General features: G+C 43.9%; 1 protein-coding gene across 2 annotated transcripts in view; it reads left to right on the top strand.

Moving 5' to 3' along the window:
- ARB2A (ARB2 cotranscriptional regulator A) overlaps positions 1-21,695 on the top strand; it is a 401,267-nt gene that overhangs the window by 223,951 nt on the left and 155,621 nt on the right. For both annotated transcript variants that reach the window (XM_064140251.1, XM_064140250.1), the window contains exon 8: positions 1,282-1,401. In XM_064140251.1, the coding sequence (XP_063996321.1) occupies positions 1,282-1,401 (120 nt within the window). The remainder of the gene's footprint in view (positions 1-1,281; positions 1,402-21,695) is intronic.

Genomic DNA, 21,695 nt, shown 5'->3' with positions numbered 1-21,695 from the left:
GGAGCCTGAGAGCTGCCCTCATCTATGTTGATAAAGTTATGAAAGGATGGAGACAGGCTCTGCTCGTTGATGTCCAGTGATATGTCAAGGAGCTGTTAGTGCAAGTTGGAGCAGAGGCAGTTCCATGGGAACATTCAAAACCTGTCTGGATGCATTCCTATGTGACTTGCTCTAGGTGGGCCTACACTGGCAGGGTGGTTGGACTGGATGGTCTTTGAGGTCCCTTCCAGCCCCTAACATACTGTGATTCTGTGATGACCTAATTCCTCAACTCTCTCTGGCACGGAAGAGCCTGGAAAGCACATGCAGTGCTGTGCTGGAGTTGTGAAATCCTGGTTGGACAACAGGATAATTATCAGAGCATCTTACTCTTGTCACCTGAGACTAGCCAGATTTGTAGTTATGACATGAAGAACTTGAGAAATAAGTGAAATATGACAAATATATGGCTTCTGAGAGTGAAATATAGACGAGTTTACAGGGCTTTCTGAGAGCCTATGTGACTGCACAACCTTGTATGTTTGAGTGCTATTAAATCAGTGTAAATCACCCTGTTGCTTTCAGCAACTTCTACACTGACTGATGGCCACAAATTCTTGTTCAGTGGCAAGAAAAAGCACTACCTTAACTGCCAGAGACTCCAAAGTAATGCCTAATGTGTGAACAGTCAAGCGTTGTTTTATCCGCGCTCTATCTCATGCTCTGCCATCACAAAATGTAACATTTGAAAGAGTAGCTAAAAAAAAACCCCAAACCAACAAACCCCAAAAAACATAATTCTGATCTTTGGCAGATTTCCATCAGCCCACAATACACACACACCAGAAAAAAAAAAGGTAAATGCTGAAATTGTATTGTTCCTACTTGGTTTTGTTTGTTTTCTCAAGACTAAGGCTTAACAAGTTTAAACAAAACCTTCAGCGAGCAAACAGTTGACAAAGAGTTGTCAAGAGAAAGAAAATCAGTGCAGTGGCTCACAATTTCTTTGAATGCCTCTGTTTAGCTGAATTGACATCCTGGTATGTAGACAAAAAAAAAAAAAATTGCAGATGTGTCATTTTTGGTTGTATTTATTAAAATAAGCCACAGGAAAGCAACTGTTTTTACTGCCTTTAAACCGCAGTCTTAAATTTAATTTTGCTTAGACAAATGAATCTGTTCAATTTGTGGAGTGTTTTCATTTGAGGTTTGCTTTAACAAAACATTTTAGCATATAGGAACACGGTGTTTGTATGCAGAATTGGAGTTTTTGAAAGGTAATGACATGATTCCTTTCTTTAGGATAATGGATCTCCTGAAGAACACGCCGTTTATGTTTGGGACCACTTCATTTCCCAGTCTGCTGCAGAGAATGTGTTTTTTGTGGCTCACAGTTATGGTGGGCTTGCCTTTGTGGAGTTGGTAAGTGTGGCTTCTCCATTGCCTTCTTCCTCACGAACTCTTTGGTTGATCTTCTAAGTTCTTTGTGACCACAAGGAATTGTGACAAGTGTAAAATACTGTGAATAAGTTGTGATTCTTTATTACCAAGAAAGGTTGGACCAGTTGATCCTTGAGCTCCCTTCCAGCCTAGTACTGCATGATTGTGTGATTCACTTCCTTCGAGGCAGCCATTTAGGAGCATCTTTGACGGTCAGATACTGACCTATGAGGGTTACTTTGAGAAGGTCACTGCATTCTTGGTTAGTTTCAGATTAGACAGAAGAGCGCAAGGGTGCATGAATTTGAATTACTGTGGGGAAACAAAACTCCTTAGATCCTTCTTGCCTATGATATACAGTGCAAGGCAAGGCAGCATTCAATGAATTTCTTTCTGCCTTGGAGCAGAAAGACTGGAGGTGAAGACTGAGAACATCCACATTAAAAAAAATGCATATTTTTGTCTGTCTAGATTGGAACTGAACACAAGTGGACATCTGAGGCTTTCACACAATTTTGCAGGTTTTCCACAAAGTTCTGTAGAGGTCAATTGGAAGACTTTGGGTTCACTTTCCCTTTTATTAGTCTCTGGATAAGCCCTGTGGTGATGTGAAGTGGACTCTGCTCAGGAGCTGCCCAACTCCTAATGCTGAATATCCAATTTGTCCAAATTTCATCCTCCTCTCCAAAGGCTGATTTATTGACTTCCCACCTGCTATACAAAGTCACCTGATGAACTAGGATACCATTCTTTGAGTATAACTTTTGTTTTAACATCTGAATATGAAGTGGTGGTGTGATCAGGATGTGTTTTATTAAAGAAAACCAACCACAAAAGGTCATTGTAGTGTCCTCATCATATGAAGGACTTATCTGTTGAAATGAGTCCAGAGGAGGCCACAAAGATGATTCAAGTGCTGGAGGACTTCCACTCTGAGGACAAGGTGAGCGGGTGGGAAGTGTTCAGCCTGAAGAGGAGGAGTCTCTAGGGGGACCTTAAGAGCTGTCTTCCAGTGCCTGAAGGGATCCTGCAGGAAGGTTGCAAAGGGATTTTTTGTGAAGGTGTCTAGAGACAGGACAAGGGGGAATGGTTTGAAGCTGAGGCAGAACAGGGTTAGAGTGGAGCTTAGGAAAGACTTCTTCAGCACGAAGGTGGTGAGACTGTCGAATAGGTTGCCCAGGGAGGTTGTAGATGCCTTCCTGCCTGGAGGTGTTCAAAGCCAGGTTGGATGAGGCTTTGAGCAGCTGATTCTAGTTGAGAGGCATCTCTGCCCATGGTGGGGAGGTTGGATTAGATGATTTCTGAGGTCACTTCCAACCTGAGCTGTTCCCATATGATGGTGATGATTTTTGTTGTGAAAACATACATTGCCATTGGTTTTGTAGACCCAGGAGTCAGCAGACATGGATGTACAACTTTGGCTTACAAGACATTACTTTAGTCTTACTGCAAGTTACTAGAAATGGTTCCTTAGTTGTGAAAATCAAGTGTTTGTTTTTAATCTTATACTACTCTAAGTAGAAAGAACAATCCAGAGCTGGACCACTTGTGTTATTGTAGAAACTTCAGATTTGTATTAAACCTTTTCAGTTGGTGAAATTAGGTCCAAGAGTATTGAAAGGGTATTTGTAAAATATGTGTGATGCATACAGATTTGAGTGCTCAGCTGATCAATTTCCACAGGTGTTTTATTACCGGGTAAATAAATAGTCTCAAAAGTAAATTTGTAAGAGACCAAATCACTGAAGATGAATAATTCCATCTCTAAGTACAGCTCTGGGCAAGAAACAGGTTGTGCTTGTGTGTGGTTTTCGGTTAAGGAGCATCTCTTGTGAACTGACTTTCCCCAGCTATGATTTTTAGCCACTCCTGTGTTTCAGCCTAGGTTGTTCTGGTCTGTCCAAAGCGCAAGGTTAGAATTTCTGTAGATTTTGTAAAGCTTCAGTGTTTAGACTGCCAGACACCTACAGGTAGAGTCGTCAAATCACAGAACTGTTGAGGTTGGAAGAAACCTTTGAGATCAACAAGTCCAAATGCTCACCCAGAGCTCACAGTCCCACCACTGCTGCTAAGCCACAGCCACTAAATTTCATCCCTCAGCACAGCATCCATGCATCTTGTAAACACTTCTAGGGTTGGTGACTCCACTGTCTCCCTGTGCAGCCTGTTCCAGTGCCTGAGAACCCCTTCTGGGAAGGAATTTTTTTCTGGTAGCTGACCTGAGGTACATACACTCAGCACAAGTCAGGAATAAAAATCAACTGGAGACGTTTCTGAGTGCTTCCCAAACAAAGTGCTCAGAGAGTTTTTCCATCACACTTCGTTCAGTGGCTTGATGTGGCATGGGTAACAGATGACCAACGTGTCACGCTGGTTTCTCTTGTCGCACTGGTGGATATTTCTTCACCTTTGTTCTACTTTAATATGAAGCACACAGATGTTTCAGAACAAGACTTGACTTCTGACCTTGGGGCTTCCAGGGTCAGGGTGCTCAGGGCCTGTGAAATTATCACAAGCTGAGCTAAAGTTTTTATCCATCACAGGAAACAACCAGTAAGTAAGAAGTTAAAAAGGAGCTTTGTCAGAGAGACAAGATGGTCTCAGTAAGGGTCAGCTTCTGTAGTCTGCTGTCTCTGCAGGAGATGCATGCTTGAGAGGAGGAATATAATATATAACCACTGGCATATCACATATCTGTCATGCAAAGACAGACCTCAGAAGTATAGTTAATGTAGCCTGATTGTTTTTTAACAAATCAAATGGTATTTGCACCTGGTTTTGGTGAAGGTGGTTTGATACCTGAGCTCCACTGAAAGGATTGCAATTAAATAGTGCATGCATGAGGCGTAGACTACTGGAATAAACCCTGAACTGTTTTATCACAATATTAATTTGTAAGATTTTAATTCTGTCATGATCTCCTTTCTCTTCAACTTTGTATCCATATGGCACTTAGTAATTGCAAAGAGCTCAGGAAAAAGGGAAAGGGAGCAGCTGATGGGCAATTACTGTCTTATGACACACACGTATTTGATTGCTTCACCGTCTTCCCTGATTTGTGTGGAGGAGATGATGAGGATGATAGAGAAGCTACACCCTATAGCAACCATACCATTTCTACACTTGCTGTGCAAGAATTTTGGGTCAACTGATTGATGAAATTGTAGGTTGCAGTAGTTATGGAGACTTGTTGCACAGATGCTCCATCTGCATCTGTGCCTTGTTCAGGAGAGCAGCCTGAAACATATGGCTTTAATTAAGAGTGAAGGTTTCTGCCTGTGCCCTCTGCATTTTATTGTGCCCACGAGGAAAATGAAAACAAGCAAAAAAAGTAAAAAAATATTTGTGATTTCAGTGAGTAGCTTGTAAATTCCCTTTGCATGTTCAGTGCCACGAGGTCTGTCCTGATCACTGACCATCCTCTCAGTCAGAGAGATCCCCAGTTTATCACTTCAGTGTGGTTCAAGGCTCTCAGTGAAAACCTAGTGTCAAGGATAGAAACCTGACAAAACCTGATGCTAAGCAAAGATGCACTTAACACCATTACAGTGGAAGAGCTGCTACTCTCCCAGTACAGCCTCTCCCAGTATGCATCCAGGTGCCCCTTGATTGGCAGCTGCTGAAGGAGTCGACACAGGAACAGCAGCTTTGCCTCGTCCCTTTGCTTCATAGGTTCCTGAAGTCCAGTGCTGGGATGCAAGCATGTGTTTTTTGGAGCAAAACTCAAAATTAAATGAGAGCAAATATAACTATCATATGTGCATCCAGATGGTTTTTGAATATCTCCAGGGAGGAAGACTCCACAACCTCCCTGGGCAGCTGGTTCCAGTGCTCTGTCACCCTCGCAGTGAAAAGATTTTTCCTCAGATTCACGTGGAACCTCCTATGCCTCAACTTCCACCCATTGCCTCTTTTTCTGTCACTGGGCATCACTGAGAAGAGGCTGGCTCCATCCTCCTGGCACTCACCCCTTACATATTTATAAACATGAATGAGATCACCCCTTAGTCTTCTCTCCAAGCTAAAGAGCCCCAGCTCCCTCAGTCTCTCCTCATAAGGAAGACATTCAACTTCCTTAATCATTTTTGTGGCTCTGCGTTGGACTCTCTCAAGCAGCTCCCTGTCCTTCTTGAGCTGTGGGGCCCAGAACTGGACACAATATTCCAGATGAGTTCTCATGACTTCTGTTGGTCTTTTCAGCTTCTTGATCTTAAGAGGTGATTTATCCTTTTTGCTCTTCTCTTGTGAGATCTCACCTTGAAAACTGTGTCCAGGTCTGGTGTCTCCAGTACAAGAAGGACACAGAGCTGTTGGACTGACAAAAAGGAAAGCCACAAAGATGATCCAAGAACTGGAGCACCTCTGATCTGAGGACAGCTGAGGGAGCTGGGGGTGTTCAGCTTGGAGAAGGGAAGACTCTGGCGGACCTTATTGCTGCCTTCCAATAGCAGAAGAGATCCTACAGGAGGGCAGCAGAGGGATTTTTCCTCAGAGTGTCTAGAAACAGGACAAGGGGGGATGGTTTGAAGCTGAGGAAGAATAGGGTTAGACTGGAGCTTAGGAAGGAGTTCTTCAGCACAAGGGTGGTGAGACTATGGAACAAGTTGCCCAGGGAGGTCGTGGATGCCTCCTGCCTGGGAGTGTTGAAGGCCAAGTTGTATGAGGCTCTGAGCAGTTGATTCTAATGGAGAAGCATCTCTGCCCATGGTGGGGAGAGTGGAGTAGATGCTCTCTGAGGTCATTTCCAACATAAGCCATACTGCAATTCTGTGGTTCTTGCATGTCTGTGATTGTGAGATGTTAGGAGTAGAAAGGTGAGTCTGTAATGCCATGCTTGAGTGCACAGGAACTCTTCCTGCAAGTCAGGCACACAATTTCTGTACCTCTCTGGGTCATAGATTGCTAGTGGAATAATTGAAAGTGATTGAACATGTGTGGGAGGTAAGGTTCCACCAATAAACATAATTAGTTGTATTGTTTATGGCTCGAATTACAAATGCTAATCACAAACTGCATGCTAAAACATATCTTAATATTTAGTAATCAAGACTTTATGTAATTGTGGTTTGAAATTAAATGTGCCTCTAAGAATATCTACACCTAAATTACTTTTCGAACGCAAGGCACTAAAAATAGTTGTTGGGTCACTGTGTTCTGCTAATTACTGATTTTCAAGAGCTCAAGCCATGATTCATGAACACATCTCAGCTTCTTGCTTCTGTTACCCCTTGCACAGTGTAGTCTGGGGTTTATTTTCAGCTTGCTGCAGTTGATGGTAAATTGTGGAATTTTCCCAGCTCCTAGCTTATAATAATTTTATGAAATTTAACAGAAAGTGAGAATTTTCAAGTTGATGGAGTCAATTTTATATTTAGTTTACAGAAAATAAGTTTCTGGTACAACGCCTCCTTTGAGTTTTTCTGACAGATTTTGTGGGTTTACAATTATTTTGCTTTAAAAAGAATGTTGGGTTGTTTGGTTTTTTTTCCCATGTCTTTGCCTGCATGAAAGAACCTGCACAGGAGAAAAGATCTGTCATGGTCCTGTGCCTAGCTGCTCATAGTGGCCATGTGCAGATCTGCTTTCCCCAGGAATTACAGAATCATAGAATCAACCAGGTTGGAAGAGACCTCCAAGATCATCCGGTCCAACCTAGCACCCAGCCCTAGCCAGTCAACTACACCATGGCGCTAAGTGCCTCACCCTCTCTTGAACACCTCCAAGGATGGCAACTCCACCACCTCTCTGGGCAGTCCATTTTTTCCCTGCTTTCAGGAGCCCCAGCAGAAAGCTGCACTACAGCCCAGCCAATGGTGGCTTCCAGGGCAGAAAAGCTGAGGAGGGGTCTGGAGAACAGGGCTGGTGAAGAAGGCTGATTGAGCTGAGGTCGTTTAATCTGGAGAATAGGAGGCTGAGGGGAGACCTCGTTGCTCTCTACAACTTCCTGAAAGGAGGTTGGAGCCAGGTGGGGGTTGGGCTCTTTTTACAAGGAGCAAGTGATCGGACAAGAGGGAATGGCCTCAAGTTACACCAGTGGAAGTTTTAGTTGGACATCAGGAACAGTTTCTTTTCTGTAAGAGTGGTCAGGCATTGCAACAGGCTGCCCAGGGAGGTGGTGGATCACCATCCCTGGAGATGTTCAGAAAGATGTGTGGACATGGCGCTTCGGGGCGCAGTTTAGTGGCCATGATGGTGTCGGGTTGGCAGTCAGAGTCTGTGGTCTTGGAGGTATTTTTCAACTGAAACAATTCTGTCATTCTGTGATTCCAGTGGCAGCATGGCTGCACGTGGAGGGGACAGAGAAGCTTATCTCGGAATGCTGGATGGCATGTAAAACTCTCTGTGTCCATCACTGTAAAAAACACATGGCAGCTACTCATTTTGGAGTCATGAGAAGAATTGTTAAACCTAAGCTGTCAGAATTGCCCATTCAGTATCTTGAGGTTTAAACAACAACAACATCCCAAGAAAAAAAATAATTTGTGGGAGATTTCTCCTGTTTGCCTCCTACATTCTTGAGATCTTAGGCTTTGCATTTTTAAGGGTTTCCTCAGCACCTCATGAATCAGAAGTGTAGCATTTTTGGTTTTAATTTTAGGTAAATAATATCTCTAGGGAGACAGGAAAAAACAACAACCAAACAAACCAAAACACAACTAGATATAATGGGAATCACGACAACATCCTGAGAATCAGTAGTGGTATCTGCAGCTCCCAGCATCATACTGCTGTAAAAAGACAATGTGCATGGGGGAATGAGATAAATTAAGAGGAGGAAAACCATTTTCGTTGTCTTGGAGAAGATGAGGAACTGTTCACTATGGCCTTTGTTGGCTAAAATATTGGGGTGTGTATTGACAGTTTGCACAAAGGTGTAGATAAGAGTGTGTGTGAGTGTGTGTGTGTGTGTACTTTTAGGCAGCTCAGTTGAAAAAAGGGCCCTTAAAACACTGTTCAGGTCACTGGATTCAGTTTGGTCCGTTTCAAATGACTTTAAGTCCATCATTTTGAGACATGCTCTGCAACATGCTGCCACTTCATTTTGTTGCCCTGTGCTGAGTATGGTGAGGATCTGACAGCTACCTGATACGTACCACAATACAGAAGTCTTTAAAGACTGGACTGTGGCCTTGTTATTAGTTTTTCATTAATTTAATTTCCAGAGATGTCAGGTAGAATGGTTTGTTACATGTGGATTTTATTTACATATACTTCTATGAATATATCTGTTTATTTAGAGTCATAGAATCAACCAGTTTGGAAGAGACCTCCAAGATCATCCAGTCCAACCTATCCCCCAGCCCTAGCCAGTCAACTACACCATGGCACTAAGTGCCTCATCCAGGCTTTTCTTGTTCTAGATGTTCACTTAGGGTCAAGAATCAATGAGCAGAGCACGTGCTCTGGATGTAAATTATTATCTCCCAGTACTCAGCACTGGTAAGGCCACAACTTGATTACTGCATTCAGTCTTAGGCCCCTCTGCTAAAAGAAAGACATTGTGCAACTGAAGTGTGTCCAGAGAAGGTCAGTGAAGCTGGTGAAGGGTCTGGAGAACAGGTCTGCTGAGGAGCAGATGAGAGACCTGGGGTGGTTTAGTGTGGAGAAGAGGAGGCTGAGGGAAGACCTCCTGGATCTCTACAACTCCCTGAAAGGAAGCTGTCGTGTGGTGGGTGTTGGTCTCATCTACCAAATAATGAGTGATAGGATGTGGTAGTTTGGGTGTTCCCCACGCCCTCCACACTTTGGAAATCACTCAAACTAGTCTCAGCCGGCTCTGGGAAGTTGAATGAAGCTTATATGTACAGCTTAGCAGAATATACAAGCAGATATTCACAGTATATACAGTTATATACAGAAATATACAAGGTAAAAGGTAATACAGAAACACAACTCCCCTCCCAGAAACCTCAGTCCCCAGGAGGGGCTCCCAACCACCCCTTCACCTTCTCCTACCCCTCTCAACCTTACCCCAGTCCCAAGGAAGAATGGAGGTTCAGCCAGGGGGCTAGGAAGCAAAGTGGATTAGTCAATGAAATGGCAGAGAGGCTAGAGAGACATGCAGCTCAGAGCTTCCAATCAGAAGAAGTGGTGCCTTATCTATGTTTGGATTCTTGTTCTTATACATCTCAGCAAGCCTATGAGTGAAGTAGACATGACCCTGTTTCTCTTTCATAGCCTGTGATCTAATCCTTCTCACCAAAACATTCTAGCTAGCTCAAACTAGCACATAAGGCAAGAGGAAATTGCTTCCTAGGGTACCAAGGAAGGTTTAGGTTGGACATTAGAAGAAGCCTTTTCAATGAAAGGATTCCCAAGCTGGAAGAGGCTGTCCAGGGACGTGGTTGAATCCTCGTGCCTAGAGACATTTAAAAGATGCAGAAATGTGGTGCTGAGGGATGGAGTTTAGCCTCAGCTTTGGTAGTTAGAGCATGGTTGGACTCAATGATATTAAAGTTCTTTTCCAAACACACCCCTGCTGTGATTCTGTGTGCAACACTGAATTCTCCTGACTTGTTAAATCCAACTACACATACTGATGTGTGATAGAAGTAGCACAGACTGTGTGATGGTTTTAGGAGAGAGAGAGAAATCTGGAAGTAGAGATCTGAGAACCAAAAACACCTTCATGACCAAGATCCATATTGTGAAGAAACAATGCAAAATAATCACTGTGCTTCAGGGCTCTCTGAGCCTTAAGTTTAAAAAACAAACAAACCAAACAACCAAACAGAAAGCCCCAACCAAACAAGATTTAACAGACTCTACTCAGTCTGTGCTGGCCAGGCCATGCCTGGAATTGTGTGTTCAGTTTTGGTTCCTACTGTGCAAAGAGAATGCAAACAGGATGGAGAGGGTGCAAAGAAGGGCCACAGAGATGACCCAAGGAGTGAGAAGCTACTGTGTGAGAAGAGGATGAGAGAAGTTTGTTCAGGATGGAGAAAAGAAGGCTCAGGGGAGACCTCACCATGTTCCAGTATTTAAAGGGCAGCTAGAAAGAAGATGGAGATTCCTTTTTTACCAGGAGTCCTATGTAAGATACAAGGGATAACAGGTCCAAGTTGGTCCTAGAGAGATTCCTACTGGACACAAGAGGAAAGTTTTTCACAATGAGAACAATCAGTCACTGCAGTAATGTCCTCAAGGAAGTGGTGGACTCCCCAGTAATGGACATTGTAAGATTCATCTGGACAGCAGCTGGGCCATTTTGTCTAAACTATGCTTTGGAGAGGAAATGTTGGATTAGATGATTGTTGAAGTCTCTTCCAGCCTGGGATTCTATGATTCTGGGGTTCTATGACAGTCTTTGAATGCTGAATGACATTTGGAAGAGCACCATGGGGTGCTGTCTTGCAGGTTTACTGGGACGTAAGTTATATGTCCAGCCTCTGGACAAATAATTCCACTCAACCCCACCTGTTTTAGGTCTCACCTTTCTCTGTGTTGTATACTTCATTAGTACCTCTTTGAGTCAGGCCTGATGTAGGTAGGGACACTCAGGAAAGTAAGTCTAAAAGTAAAAAGAAGGTCTTAGTTCCATTTGATTATTTGTTTCTGCTGTACTTTGTTGTGTTTCTTGGAAAAGTGATTCTTCAGCTGAAAAAGGTCAAATGAGAAATCCCAAAATGGTTTGGGTTGGAAGGGACCTTTAAAGGTCATCTGTGCAGTCAGCAGAGACATCTGCAAGTAGAGCAGGTTGCACAGAGCCCTGAATAACCTTACCTGCAATGGTTCCAGGGATGGGACATCTACTGTGGACATCTTGAGCCAGGATCTGAGTACCTGCAACATGAAGCATTTCTTCTTTCTCACTAGTCTAAATCTGCCTCTTTGAGTTTCAGATCATCCCACCTTGTCTTGCCGCAACAGGTCCTGCTCAGCAGACTGTCCCCAGCTTTCTAATTGGCCTCTTTAAGAATTGGGAGGCCATGGAGCCTTCTCCAGTCTGAACAGCCCCAACTCTCAGCCTGGCCTCACAGCAGGCTTCCAGCCCTCAAGCAAGGGTAAATAAGAGGAGCTAATGGAGAAACAGCAGTGGGTTGTGTAGAAAGGATTGGACAGCACTGGTGTCACTTACTTTGGGGCACTTGTATTTTAGCATTTCTCATACTGGCATGGGCACACGAAGTGAAGGTGTGCCAGTGACATTGTGTCCAGGTGCAAGGTAAGAGTTACCATTGGTGTTCAAAAGCAGAATTTCTGCAATAATAAGAATTTAAAGAGGTGATAATGTGAACTTCAAGACATTTAGGTATGGACTGGCTAGTCATCTGCACTTGGTTATGAAGAGATCAGCGGGAATGGAGAAGTTCCTGGGCATGAGACTTCTTTGCTGATGGCTGTAAATGAATGACCCATAAAGCAACAGAAAAGCCACATGTGATCCTGTGCTTTGTTTGTGCTTTCTGTCCCAGGAAGGGAAATGCCAATGCCAACCAGCATGCTGAGATAATTGGAGTTCAGGAAGAAGGTAATAATAAAAGCACAGATTGGTTTGAGTTGGAAGGGACCTTTAAAGGTCAGCTTGTCCATCCCCCTGCAGTAAGCAGGGACATCTGCAACAAGAGCAGGATGTTCAAAAGAGCCCTGTCCAACCTGACCTGGAACAGATCCATCTGGGGAAGAGGTACGCTCAGAGCAGTGAAGAGTCTATCTGGCTAACAACAATGAAGGATGTGCCATGATGTAGTGCCACATGGAGATGTCCTTCCTACCTACCATGGGCACCAAGATCAATGTAGCTGTAGAAACAGTACACACTCTTTCAAGGCTTACAAAGCTTACTGAGAGCTGAGTAATCTGTTAATGCTTTGACACTAACTGACATAGCTGTCAAAGAAGGAAGTTTAGCATCTACTTTATTACAAAAAGAGAGCTAAAAGCAATGGCTTGTTGAGCCTGGCCAAGGAAAGCTCAAAGGGACTGGTAGTCCTTTGCAAACACTCCAGAAGAGCCATGTAAGCCAAAGAACAGTGCTGGCACAGTGTGCTAGTTTGAAGCAAGCTGGAATGTTTTGGTAGAAGAACTAGATAACAGGCAGTGAAATGAAAACAATTGATGTCAACTTCTCTCACAGTCTCGCTGAGAGCTCTGGGAAGAAGAAGTAAACTTTCTCTATTTTGTCTCTCACTCTTGCTTTTGCCTTAGACCTGGTCACATCTCATTAACCCTGCTCCTACTAACCTTGCTCCTTAACCTCTTGGCTGCACCTCTCTTCTTCCTGAGAACTGGGGTAAGGTTGAGAGGGCCGGGGGGAGGTGTTGGAGTGGTTTGAAAGCCCCTCCTGGGGACTCAGGTTTCTGGGAGGGGAGTTGTGCTTTTGTATTGTTTATCCTTTGTATATTTCTGTATATAATTGTATATAACTGTATATATTGTAAATAGCTGCTTGTAAATTCTGCTAGCTGTAAATAAATTGCTTCATCTAAATTCCCAGGGTCCGTCTGAGTTAGCTGGGGCAAATACAAAGTGGGGGGGGGGGGCGGGGTAACCCCCAAACCATCACACACAGGAACAAATGGATTAAAACTGCTCAGGAGTAAATTGAGGATGGATTTATGTTTGTCATAATTGGAAGAGAAAGGCCTCTTTGGGAACAGGAGTTGGGCAATGCTGCTACCTATCATGACCCACACAAGGCAAGAGTTATGTGAGTAATGGGCTAGGACCATCAATCCTTGGGCTGCATCAAAAGAAGCCTGGCAAGCAGATGGAGGTGATTCTACCACTTTGCCTTGGTGAGTGTGGTGGTTTGGGTGCTATCCGCCTCCCCACACTTTAGAAGGTACCCAAACTAGACTCAGCCGGCTCTGGGAATATAAATGAAGGTATTTATTTACAGCTAGCACAATAGACAAGCAGATATTTACAGTATTTACAGTTATATACAGAAATATACAAGGTAATACAGAAGCACAACTCCCCTCCCAGAAACCTGAGTCCCCAGGAGGGGCTCTCAACCACCCCTGCACCTTCCCCCTGCCTCTCTCAACCTTACCCCAGTCCCAAGGAAGAATAGAGGTTCAGCCAAGAGGTTAAGGAGCAAGGTTAGTGGCAGGTGAGATCAAAGAGATGTAGCTCAGTCAAAGCCCAGCCTGGAAATAATCACCAATTATTTTCTTTTCATAGCTTATCATCTAGTTTTTCTCACCAAAACATTCTAGCCTGCTTTAAACTAGCACAGTGAGACTGCACCTGGAGTGCTGCATCCAGTTCTGGAGTCCTCAATGTGGGAAGAATATAGACCTCATGGAGCAGGTCCTGGGGGGTCCACAAAGATGATGAGGAGACTGGAGCACCTCTGCTATGAGGACAGGCTGAGGGAGCTGGGGTTATTCAGCCTACAGAAGAGAAGGCTCCAGAGAGACCTAATAGCAGCCTTCCTGTACCCAAAGGGGCTACAAGGAGGCTGTAGAGGGCTGTTTGCAAAGGCCTGCAGTGATTAGACAAGGGGAAATGGTTTGAAATGAGAGAAGAGCAGATTTAGATTGGATGTGAGGAACAAGTTCTGCAGCATGAGTATGGTGGAACACTTCAGCAGATTGCCCAGGGAGGTACTTGAGGCCTCATTCCTGGAGATCTTCAAGGTGAGGCTTGACAAGACTTTGGGCAACCTGATCTAGCAGAGGATGTCCCTGCTGAATGCAGAGGAGTTGGACTGGATGACTTTTGGAGGTACCTTCCAATACAAATCATTCTATGGTTCTGTGTTCAGGTGCTTGTTTTCAGCCTCAAACGGTTGTATCCAGCTTGGATTAATTCTGGAGTTGGCGCTCACTCCATGGCTCAAACACTGTAAGCAGTAAGTTTGAACCAAAAGTCAACTGCCAAACAGTAATGCCTGAAAGTGACTTTTTTTCCCCCCTCCTGCCTTAATTTTGGAAGTAGCAGACACTTTTTTTGCTAATGCCTTCTGAAATGCACAAGCTTCAGCCTGTGGGAGAAAGCCACAGGGGTGGCAGATCCCACAGTGAGGGGTTGAAGCAACAAGGAAATTAAATGATGGATTGAGCAACAAAATACTGAAGTATCTTGGTATGTGTCACTGCCTGCTGTACTGGGAGCAACTTTTCGATCATATTTGGCTTTTATTGGTACATATTGATATAAAATATGTGTGTCTGTGTGTATATACATTTATGTGTATTTTCAGTTTTAACAGAGATGAATAAAATGTTTTAGGCCAGGCTGAGGCTAAATAAATAAATAGGGAAGTGTACAGTGGTATCACTATTTCACTTGATACCATTTATTGCTGTTAACTATTCAAACTGTGGTAGCAAACACATAGCCATGGCTTCTCCTGAAGAGCTTCCAGTCTGGAAAGATCTTAAAGGTCTTTCCAGCCTGAACATTTCAGTGATTCTGTGATCATCTAATAGGAAGAGACAAAGGAAAGATGAATGGTCATCAAGCAGTGAGCACCACAGCTGCATGCCCTTTCTCATTTTCTGGTGCTTTAGTTTAAATGCCATGTAGGCATCCCTTCATCACATCATCCCCAGCTTTGCTACAGGGTGAGAGAAGAGGAGGGCTGCAGTGAAAGCCCAAGCATTTTGTGCATCCAGAACAGGATCATGTTTTGAATATTACTGAATCCCAGCGTACTAGAGCCCTTATTCCAAGAAGGATGTGGATGTGCTGGAGTGTGTCCAGAGAAGGGCCACAAGGATGATCAGAGGGCTGGAGCACCTCTCCTATGAGGGCAGGCTGAAAGAGTTGGGGCTGTTCAGTCTGGAGAAGAGGAGGCTCCCAGGTGACCTTATTGTGGCCTTCCAGGATCTGAAGGGGAGCTACAAAAAAGCTGGGGAGGGACTTTTTAGGCTACTAGGTAGTGACAGGACTAGAGGGAGTGGAGCAAAGCTGGAGATGGGTAGGTTCAGGCTGGATGTGAGGAGGAAGTTCTTCACCATGAGAGTGGTGAGAGCCTGGAATGTGTTGCCCAGGAGGTGGTTGAGGCCCCATTCCTGGAGGTGTTTAAGGCCAGGCTGGATGAGGCTGTGGGCAGCCTGCTCTAGGATAGGATGTCCCTCCCCATGGCAGGGGGGCTGGGACTAGATGATCCTTGTGGTCCCTTCCAACCCTGACTGACTCTATCATTCTGCAATTCTATTTTAGAGGGCCTTTCCAACCAAAACAGTTCTGTGATTCTATGACCTCACCATCCTTTCATATTAATTTTCTGCTTGGACACCAGAGTTGGAATGCTGGTTATAAAGAGATGGGTAAAAGTTTGGGTTACTTGGAAATAGATGTTTTCATCCTATGTGATTTGGAGGTGAAAGGCACAGCACTTTCTGCATGTCTTTGTAGGGACTTTTCTAGAATGGCCTCATCTCACCAGTTGTGTATTTTTATCATTGCTTTACATTGTTTTAAACCCCATGCACTACACAGTGAACATTTATTTATAGCTTTTGGTATGAAGAGCTTTCTCATCTCTAGCGTTTTTTCTCATACTTCCATCCCTTCTTGCCCAACTAAATATAACTAACTTTTCTAACTTTTTTTTTCTCCTTCTTCTTTTTCCCTTTCTTCTTTGTATGCCTGTCTGAATTCAGTGCTATTTGTCAACATTTCTCTGGTAGTATGTTGAGAATCTGTAGTTAAGTGCAGTAGCTATAGGTAGCTCAAGGTGAACTGAAGTACATTTTGTTCAGCTCTGCAACTATTTCATCAATGCAAACAAAATGGCACTCAATTGTTTTGTTGTTGTTTGGGGTTTTTTTTAACCCCAGGATCCTAGAATGGTGGAGGTTGGAAAGGACCCCTGGAAATCACTTAGTCCAGCCTTTCTGCTAAAGCACAGGCACGCATAGCAGCTTGCTGAGGATCACAGTGCCATGAGGAGGGGTGAGGGGGGGAGGGGTTGGAATCCCTCCAGAGGAGACTCCACAACTTCTCCAGGCCTCCAGCACCCTCACGCCAAACAAGTTTCTCAACCTATTCAGATTAAACATCCTGGGTTCCAGTTTGTACCCATTGCCCCTTGGTCTTGTCACTGAGCACCACTGGCAAGAGTCTGACCCCCATCTTCTTGCTCCTTGCAGCCTCTTTAGATCTTGCTGAGTATTGATCAGATCCCTTCTGGGGCTGCTCTTCTCCAGGCCTAGCAGACACAGGACTCTCAGCCTTTTCTCCTCACAGAGATGCTCCCAGCCTCTCAGTGTCTTTGTGTCCTTTGTATTGATTCTTTCCAGTGATTCCCTGTCTCTCTTGAACTGAGAAGCCCAGAACTGGACCCAGTACTCCAGATGTAGTCTCAAAGTTTCTTTCAGTTTCATATGCACTAACATTCATACATCCCTTGGAGTATTCTAATGTTCTCAATTTCTTTTTCCCCAGAAGTAATGAATGTACCAGATGATCTTTCCCCTTCCAACAATGTTATTCCACTTTGTTCCAAACTAAACCTAGTGTGGTGTGGCCCTTGCTGTGTGGGATGACAAACTAGATTATCATCACGATCCCTTTTTGTCCTACAGGTCTATGAATCTTGGAAGCTCTCTATCTTTCCATGCCTTGTTTCTCTGGCTTTAATGTCACCTGAAAAGTTTATGAATTCCAGATCATTAATGAAGGTGTTAAATAAAACCATATTTGGCATCTGTTCTTTTATCTGACTAGAAACTTCCTTCAGGACCAATAAATCCCTTTGGATGAGTATCCTTTCCTGTGTTGTTTCAACTGTTTTAAATTGCCTAAGACAGTGTACTTAACCATAGAGTTTATTTTTCATTTCAAATTCTGGTTTTGAAAATGGGGGAAAGAACGAGAAGTCAAAGCACAGAACCATGTTCAAAGAACATCTCACTTGTCCTTTTAGCTGTGCAGATAAACTTCAGCCCCTGAGCTTGTCAAAGATGAGGGACAATGTCTGTGTGCAGCTATCATACTAAAATGTGTGGAATGCACCACTGAACCCAACTCCAGGACCCAGACCAACTGGTTTTCCTTATTTTTTTGCTTAGATACTCTTTTTCTCACTGGTTGTCCCAACTTCCCAGTAGTTAGACATTTTGATCTCTGGATGTGCACCTCCATAGAGCTGTTCTTTGTCGGAACCATCTCACACTCATCAGAACTCTTCCACTCAGGAGATTCATCAGTACTAACAGGAGGAAAGTTCTCCTCCCACTCCACTCCACCTTTTTGAGGCCACAGCTGGAGCACTGGGTCTTGCTCTGGATTCCCCAGTTCAAGAGAGACACAGAACTACTGGAGAGACTCCAGTGGAGGATATGAAGACGCTGAGAGGTCTGGAGCATCCCCATGAGGAGGAAAGGCTGAGAGCCCTGGGGCTACTTTAACCTTAAGAAGAGGAGACTGAGATCTGGGGATCTTCTCAATGCTCAGCAAGTGCCAAAGAGTGGGAGGCAAGAAGATGGGGTCAGGCTCTTCTCAGTGGTACCTAATGATAGGACAAGGGGCAGTGGGCACAAACTGGAACGCAGGAGGTTCCATCTCAACAGAAGGAGAAATGTGTTTGATGTGAGGGTGCTGGAGACCTGGAGCAGGCTACCCAGAGAGGTTGTGGAGTCTTTCTCTTCAGAGATTCCAAGCCCTTCACCCCACCAGCCATTGTGATCGTGATCCTGGGCAAGATGCTGTGGGAGACCCTGCTGTAGGAGAGCCATTGGACTGGATGATGTACAGAAGTCCCTTCCATCCCCCATGGGATTCTATGATACTTCTGTCTGGAACTTCTCTTTGATGTGAACTATTTCAGTCCAACTATTTTTTTACTCTCTGAGGTGGTTTCCTAACATGCTGGTGCACATCTAGTCCTACCATTGAGTGCTTTTGTGTGAATGAAAAGTCCCATCTCCTGTTTTCCTGGATAGACTTACTAGCTATTCACCACCCCCAGGCTGATGTTCAGACTAATTTTACCTTCTCAGTCTTGTAAAATCTTCTGTGGGTGCACATCTTCCTTTTTGTTTTATTTAATCCACCAGTTTCAGTGTAATCCTTTTTTTTTTTTTTTTTTTTTTCCCTGCATGCACCCTTCAGATCTCCACATCCTCTGCAGATGCCTCTCTTCTGTCAGTGGTGCATCATGACGTGGCAATGGAATTTTTAGGACACCACTTTATGTGGTTGTGGTCATTGCAACTATTAATAATTGTGATTTCTTTAGCCTGAAGAAGAGAAGGCTGACAGGACCTCACTGCTCTCCACAGCTGCCTGAAGGGAAGTTGTAGTGAAGCTGGTGGTGGCCTCTTCTCCCAAGTAACTAATGACAAGACAAGAGGCAATGGCCTCAAGCTGCACCAGGAAAGGTTTGGATTGGATATTAAGAGTCACCATCCCCGGAGGTGTTCAAAAATCAAACAGATGTAGCACTCTGGGATATGGTCTAGTGATGATAGAGGTGCTTGGTAGAAGGTTGGAGTTGGTCTTAGAGGTCTTTTCCAACTTTAGTGATTCTGTGATTCTGCAGACTAACTGGAGTCCTATTAGGTTTGGGTTTTACCAGCAAGTACAGTATGAAGAATCTTGAGTTTTTATTTTAACTTTGTAGGTTGTTACTTATCTTTGTAGGTTGGCTTGGAGGGAAGTTTAATATTGAATATTATGGAAGATATCACAGTATCACAGTATCATCAGGGTTGGAAGAGACCTCACAGATCATCAAGTCCAACCCTTCACCACAGAGCTCAAGGCTAGACCATGGCACCAAGTGCCACGTCCAATCCTGCCTTGAACAGCCCCAGGGACAGCGACTCCACCACCTCCCCGGGCAGCCCATTCCAGTGTCCAATGACTCTCTCAGTGAAGAACTTTCTCCTCACCTCAAGCCTAAATTTTCCCCTGGCACAGCCTGAGGCTGTGTCCTCTCGTTCTGGTGCTGGCCACCTGAGAGAAGAGAGCAACCTCCTCCTGGCCACAACCACCCCTCAGGTAGTTGTACACAGCAATAAGGTCTCCCCTGAGCCTCCTCTTCTCCAGGCTAAACAATCCCAGCTCCCTCAGCCTCTCCTCGTAGGGCTGTGCTCAAGGCCTCTCACCAGCCTCGTTGCCCTTCTCTGGACACGCTCAAGCATCTCAATGTCCCTCCTAAACTGGGGGGCCCAGAACTGAACACAATACTCAAGGTGTGGTCTAACCAGTGCAGAGTACAGGGGCAGAATGACCTCCCTGCTCCTGCTGACCACACCATTCCTGATGCAGGCCAGGATGCCATTGGCTCTCTTGGCCACCTGGGCACACTGCTGGCTCATGTTCAGGCGGGTATCAATCAGCACCCCCAGATCCCTCTCTGTCTGGCTGCTCTCCAGCCACTCCGACCCCAGCCTGTATCTCTGCGTGGGGTTGTTGTGGCCAAAGTGCAGCACCACGGTCTAAAGTGATTGCAGTTCTGCTTGGACACTTATAAAGAAAACTAGGAAGCCTGGATTTGCCTGTATGATGAGTGAAGAGGGAAAATCACAAGTATTATTCCCTGGCAGGTTTTGTAGGACATTTAGATTGTTTAATCTGAAATACTCAACTGTTTTAAATTGTTGGTTGGGTTGTTTTTTTCTCTTAATGGAAAAACAATTTATGCAGGGAAGTTGTCTTGCCATTATTTTGTACTTTTTGCCATTCTGTGAAGCGATCTTATGCCAGTAGGGTTACACAAATTCACTGTGTTGCTGCTAATTCAAGTGTTAATTATGGTGAGCAGTGTTACGTGTGGCTTTCATAGGCAACAGCAGAGATTTTACAAGACTTTAAGGCCTGGTTTATTGAATCAACCAGGGGAACTGCAAGTTAATACATATATTAGGTGTTGCAAATCCAGGTAGAGTAAGAGGAATCCAAACACAGTCTGGTGTAGGGAGCTCTCAAACGCTGGTGCTTTGAGGAGCAGCTGGGTTTTGCATTTTTTCCTAGAACTTCTCTTTAATCTAGTGGAGATGTGTAGCATAGCTCTTTCTGTATATCAGCAGTGTATTTTAATATTAATAATAGCACGACTACCAGTGTTTAAATGTTAAAATAATCCTATTTAAAGGCTTTGCTTGAATGTGAATACCAAGTGAAAATATGTAAGCAGATTTCTGCACATACATTCATTGAGAAAATTGTGCTTTTTAACTCCGAGGAGCTGAACTGAGATTGTAATGCAGAGTATCAAAACACAGCAGTAAAATCTCCTCATCAAGACAGGAAGAATAAATATTTCAATTAGTTATTTTCCTGCCTTTCCCAATTTCCAAGGCAAATACAAGGTAATAGCAAATCTCAGTGTCTTGCAGTATCAGGACACGAAGCTCACAGGACATTTGACAAGCTGGATTAAGCCAAGGCATTTTATTTCCTTGTGGTTACATTTTGTCCTGGGATGGCTCTACCAACCTGACAGGGGTCTTACACCTTTGTGCTGTGAAGTCAGGAGCTGCTAGTGATCTTTAAAAGCAGAATTTCTTCAAGGGGAGAAGTTTTTTTAGGTTTTCTTGCTTGTTTCTTCATCCTCCTCCTTTCTTCTCCCCATCCCTTCCCCAGAACAGATGATGAATAATGTTTAGGAAATGTTTCCCCACAACCCTCCGTGGGAAGACTTGTTATTTTAGCAGCTTTAACGTAGTTACCAAGTAGTTGGTGAACCCTCATGGTCCTGTGGTCATGGATATGGCTTTGTTCACCTTAACCAAGTTTTGTTCCAGTTTGGGAGTGATGTTGAAATACTAATCTGGTTTTCTTAGGAGCCGTAATTGGATTCCTTTAAAACATAGCCTAAAATAGTTGAGGGTAGTAAAAATATGGAATAAATAAGGAACCAGTTTCAATCAGCAGAGCATTTGATTGTGAGAGCATTAGATCTGTGGTATTTTAGTTCATATAAATGATGATAAACCTTTTTATTTTATTCTCTCTTACATCACTGAATATTTCACTGGGCAAATTTGAAAAAGAAAATTCGAAATAATGACACAAAACCCCAACCACTTCTCTCTATCTTGGTGGGCACATAACTTCCAGTGTTTTTCAGCATGTTAAAGTACAGTGGTTATATATTGTCAGCCTTAAAAAAAAAAAAAAAAGAGAAAGAGAAGGAAAGGAAACGAAGAAGAAAGCAAGCATTGTTAATTTAACCCTCAGTCATCTTATTTCACTTCTCTGGCATTGCTGTCTGCATCTCTCTCTCTCTCTTTTTTTTAACCAGCTGTTGAAAATAACCTAGTTTAAAGAGTTCATGGCTGAACGTGAGGGATTCATCATTATATATTTACTGTCTGAGGCTGATATAGCTGTAAGGTTTTTCAGATGCCATTGATCTATTGCGCATG

This window comes from Pogoniulus pusillus, chromosome Z, assembly GCF_015220805.1.
Source record: "Pogoniulus pusillus isolate bPogPus1 chromosome Z, bPogPus1.pri, whole genome shotgun sequence".
Classification (NCBI taxonomy): Eukaryota; Metazoa; Chordata; class Aves; order Piciformes; family Lybiidae; genus Pogoniulus; species Pogoniulus pusillus.
The sequence above is the reverse complement of the archived record's forward strand: the minus strand, read 5'-3'. Positions and strand labels throughout refer to the sequence as shown.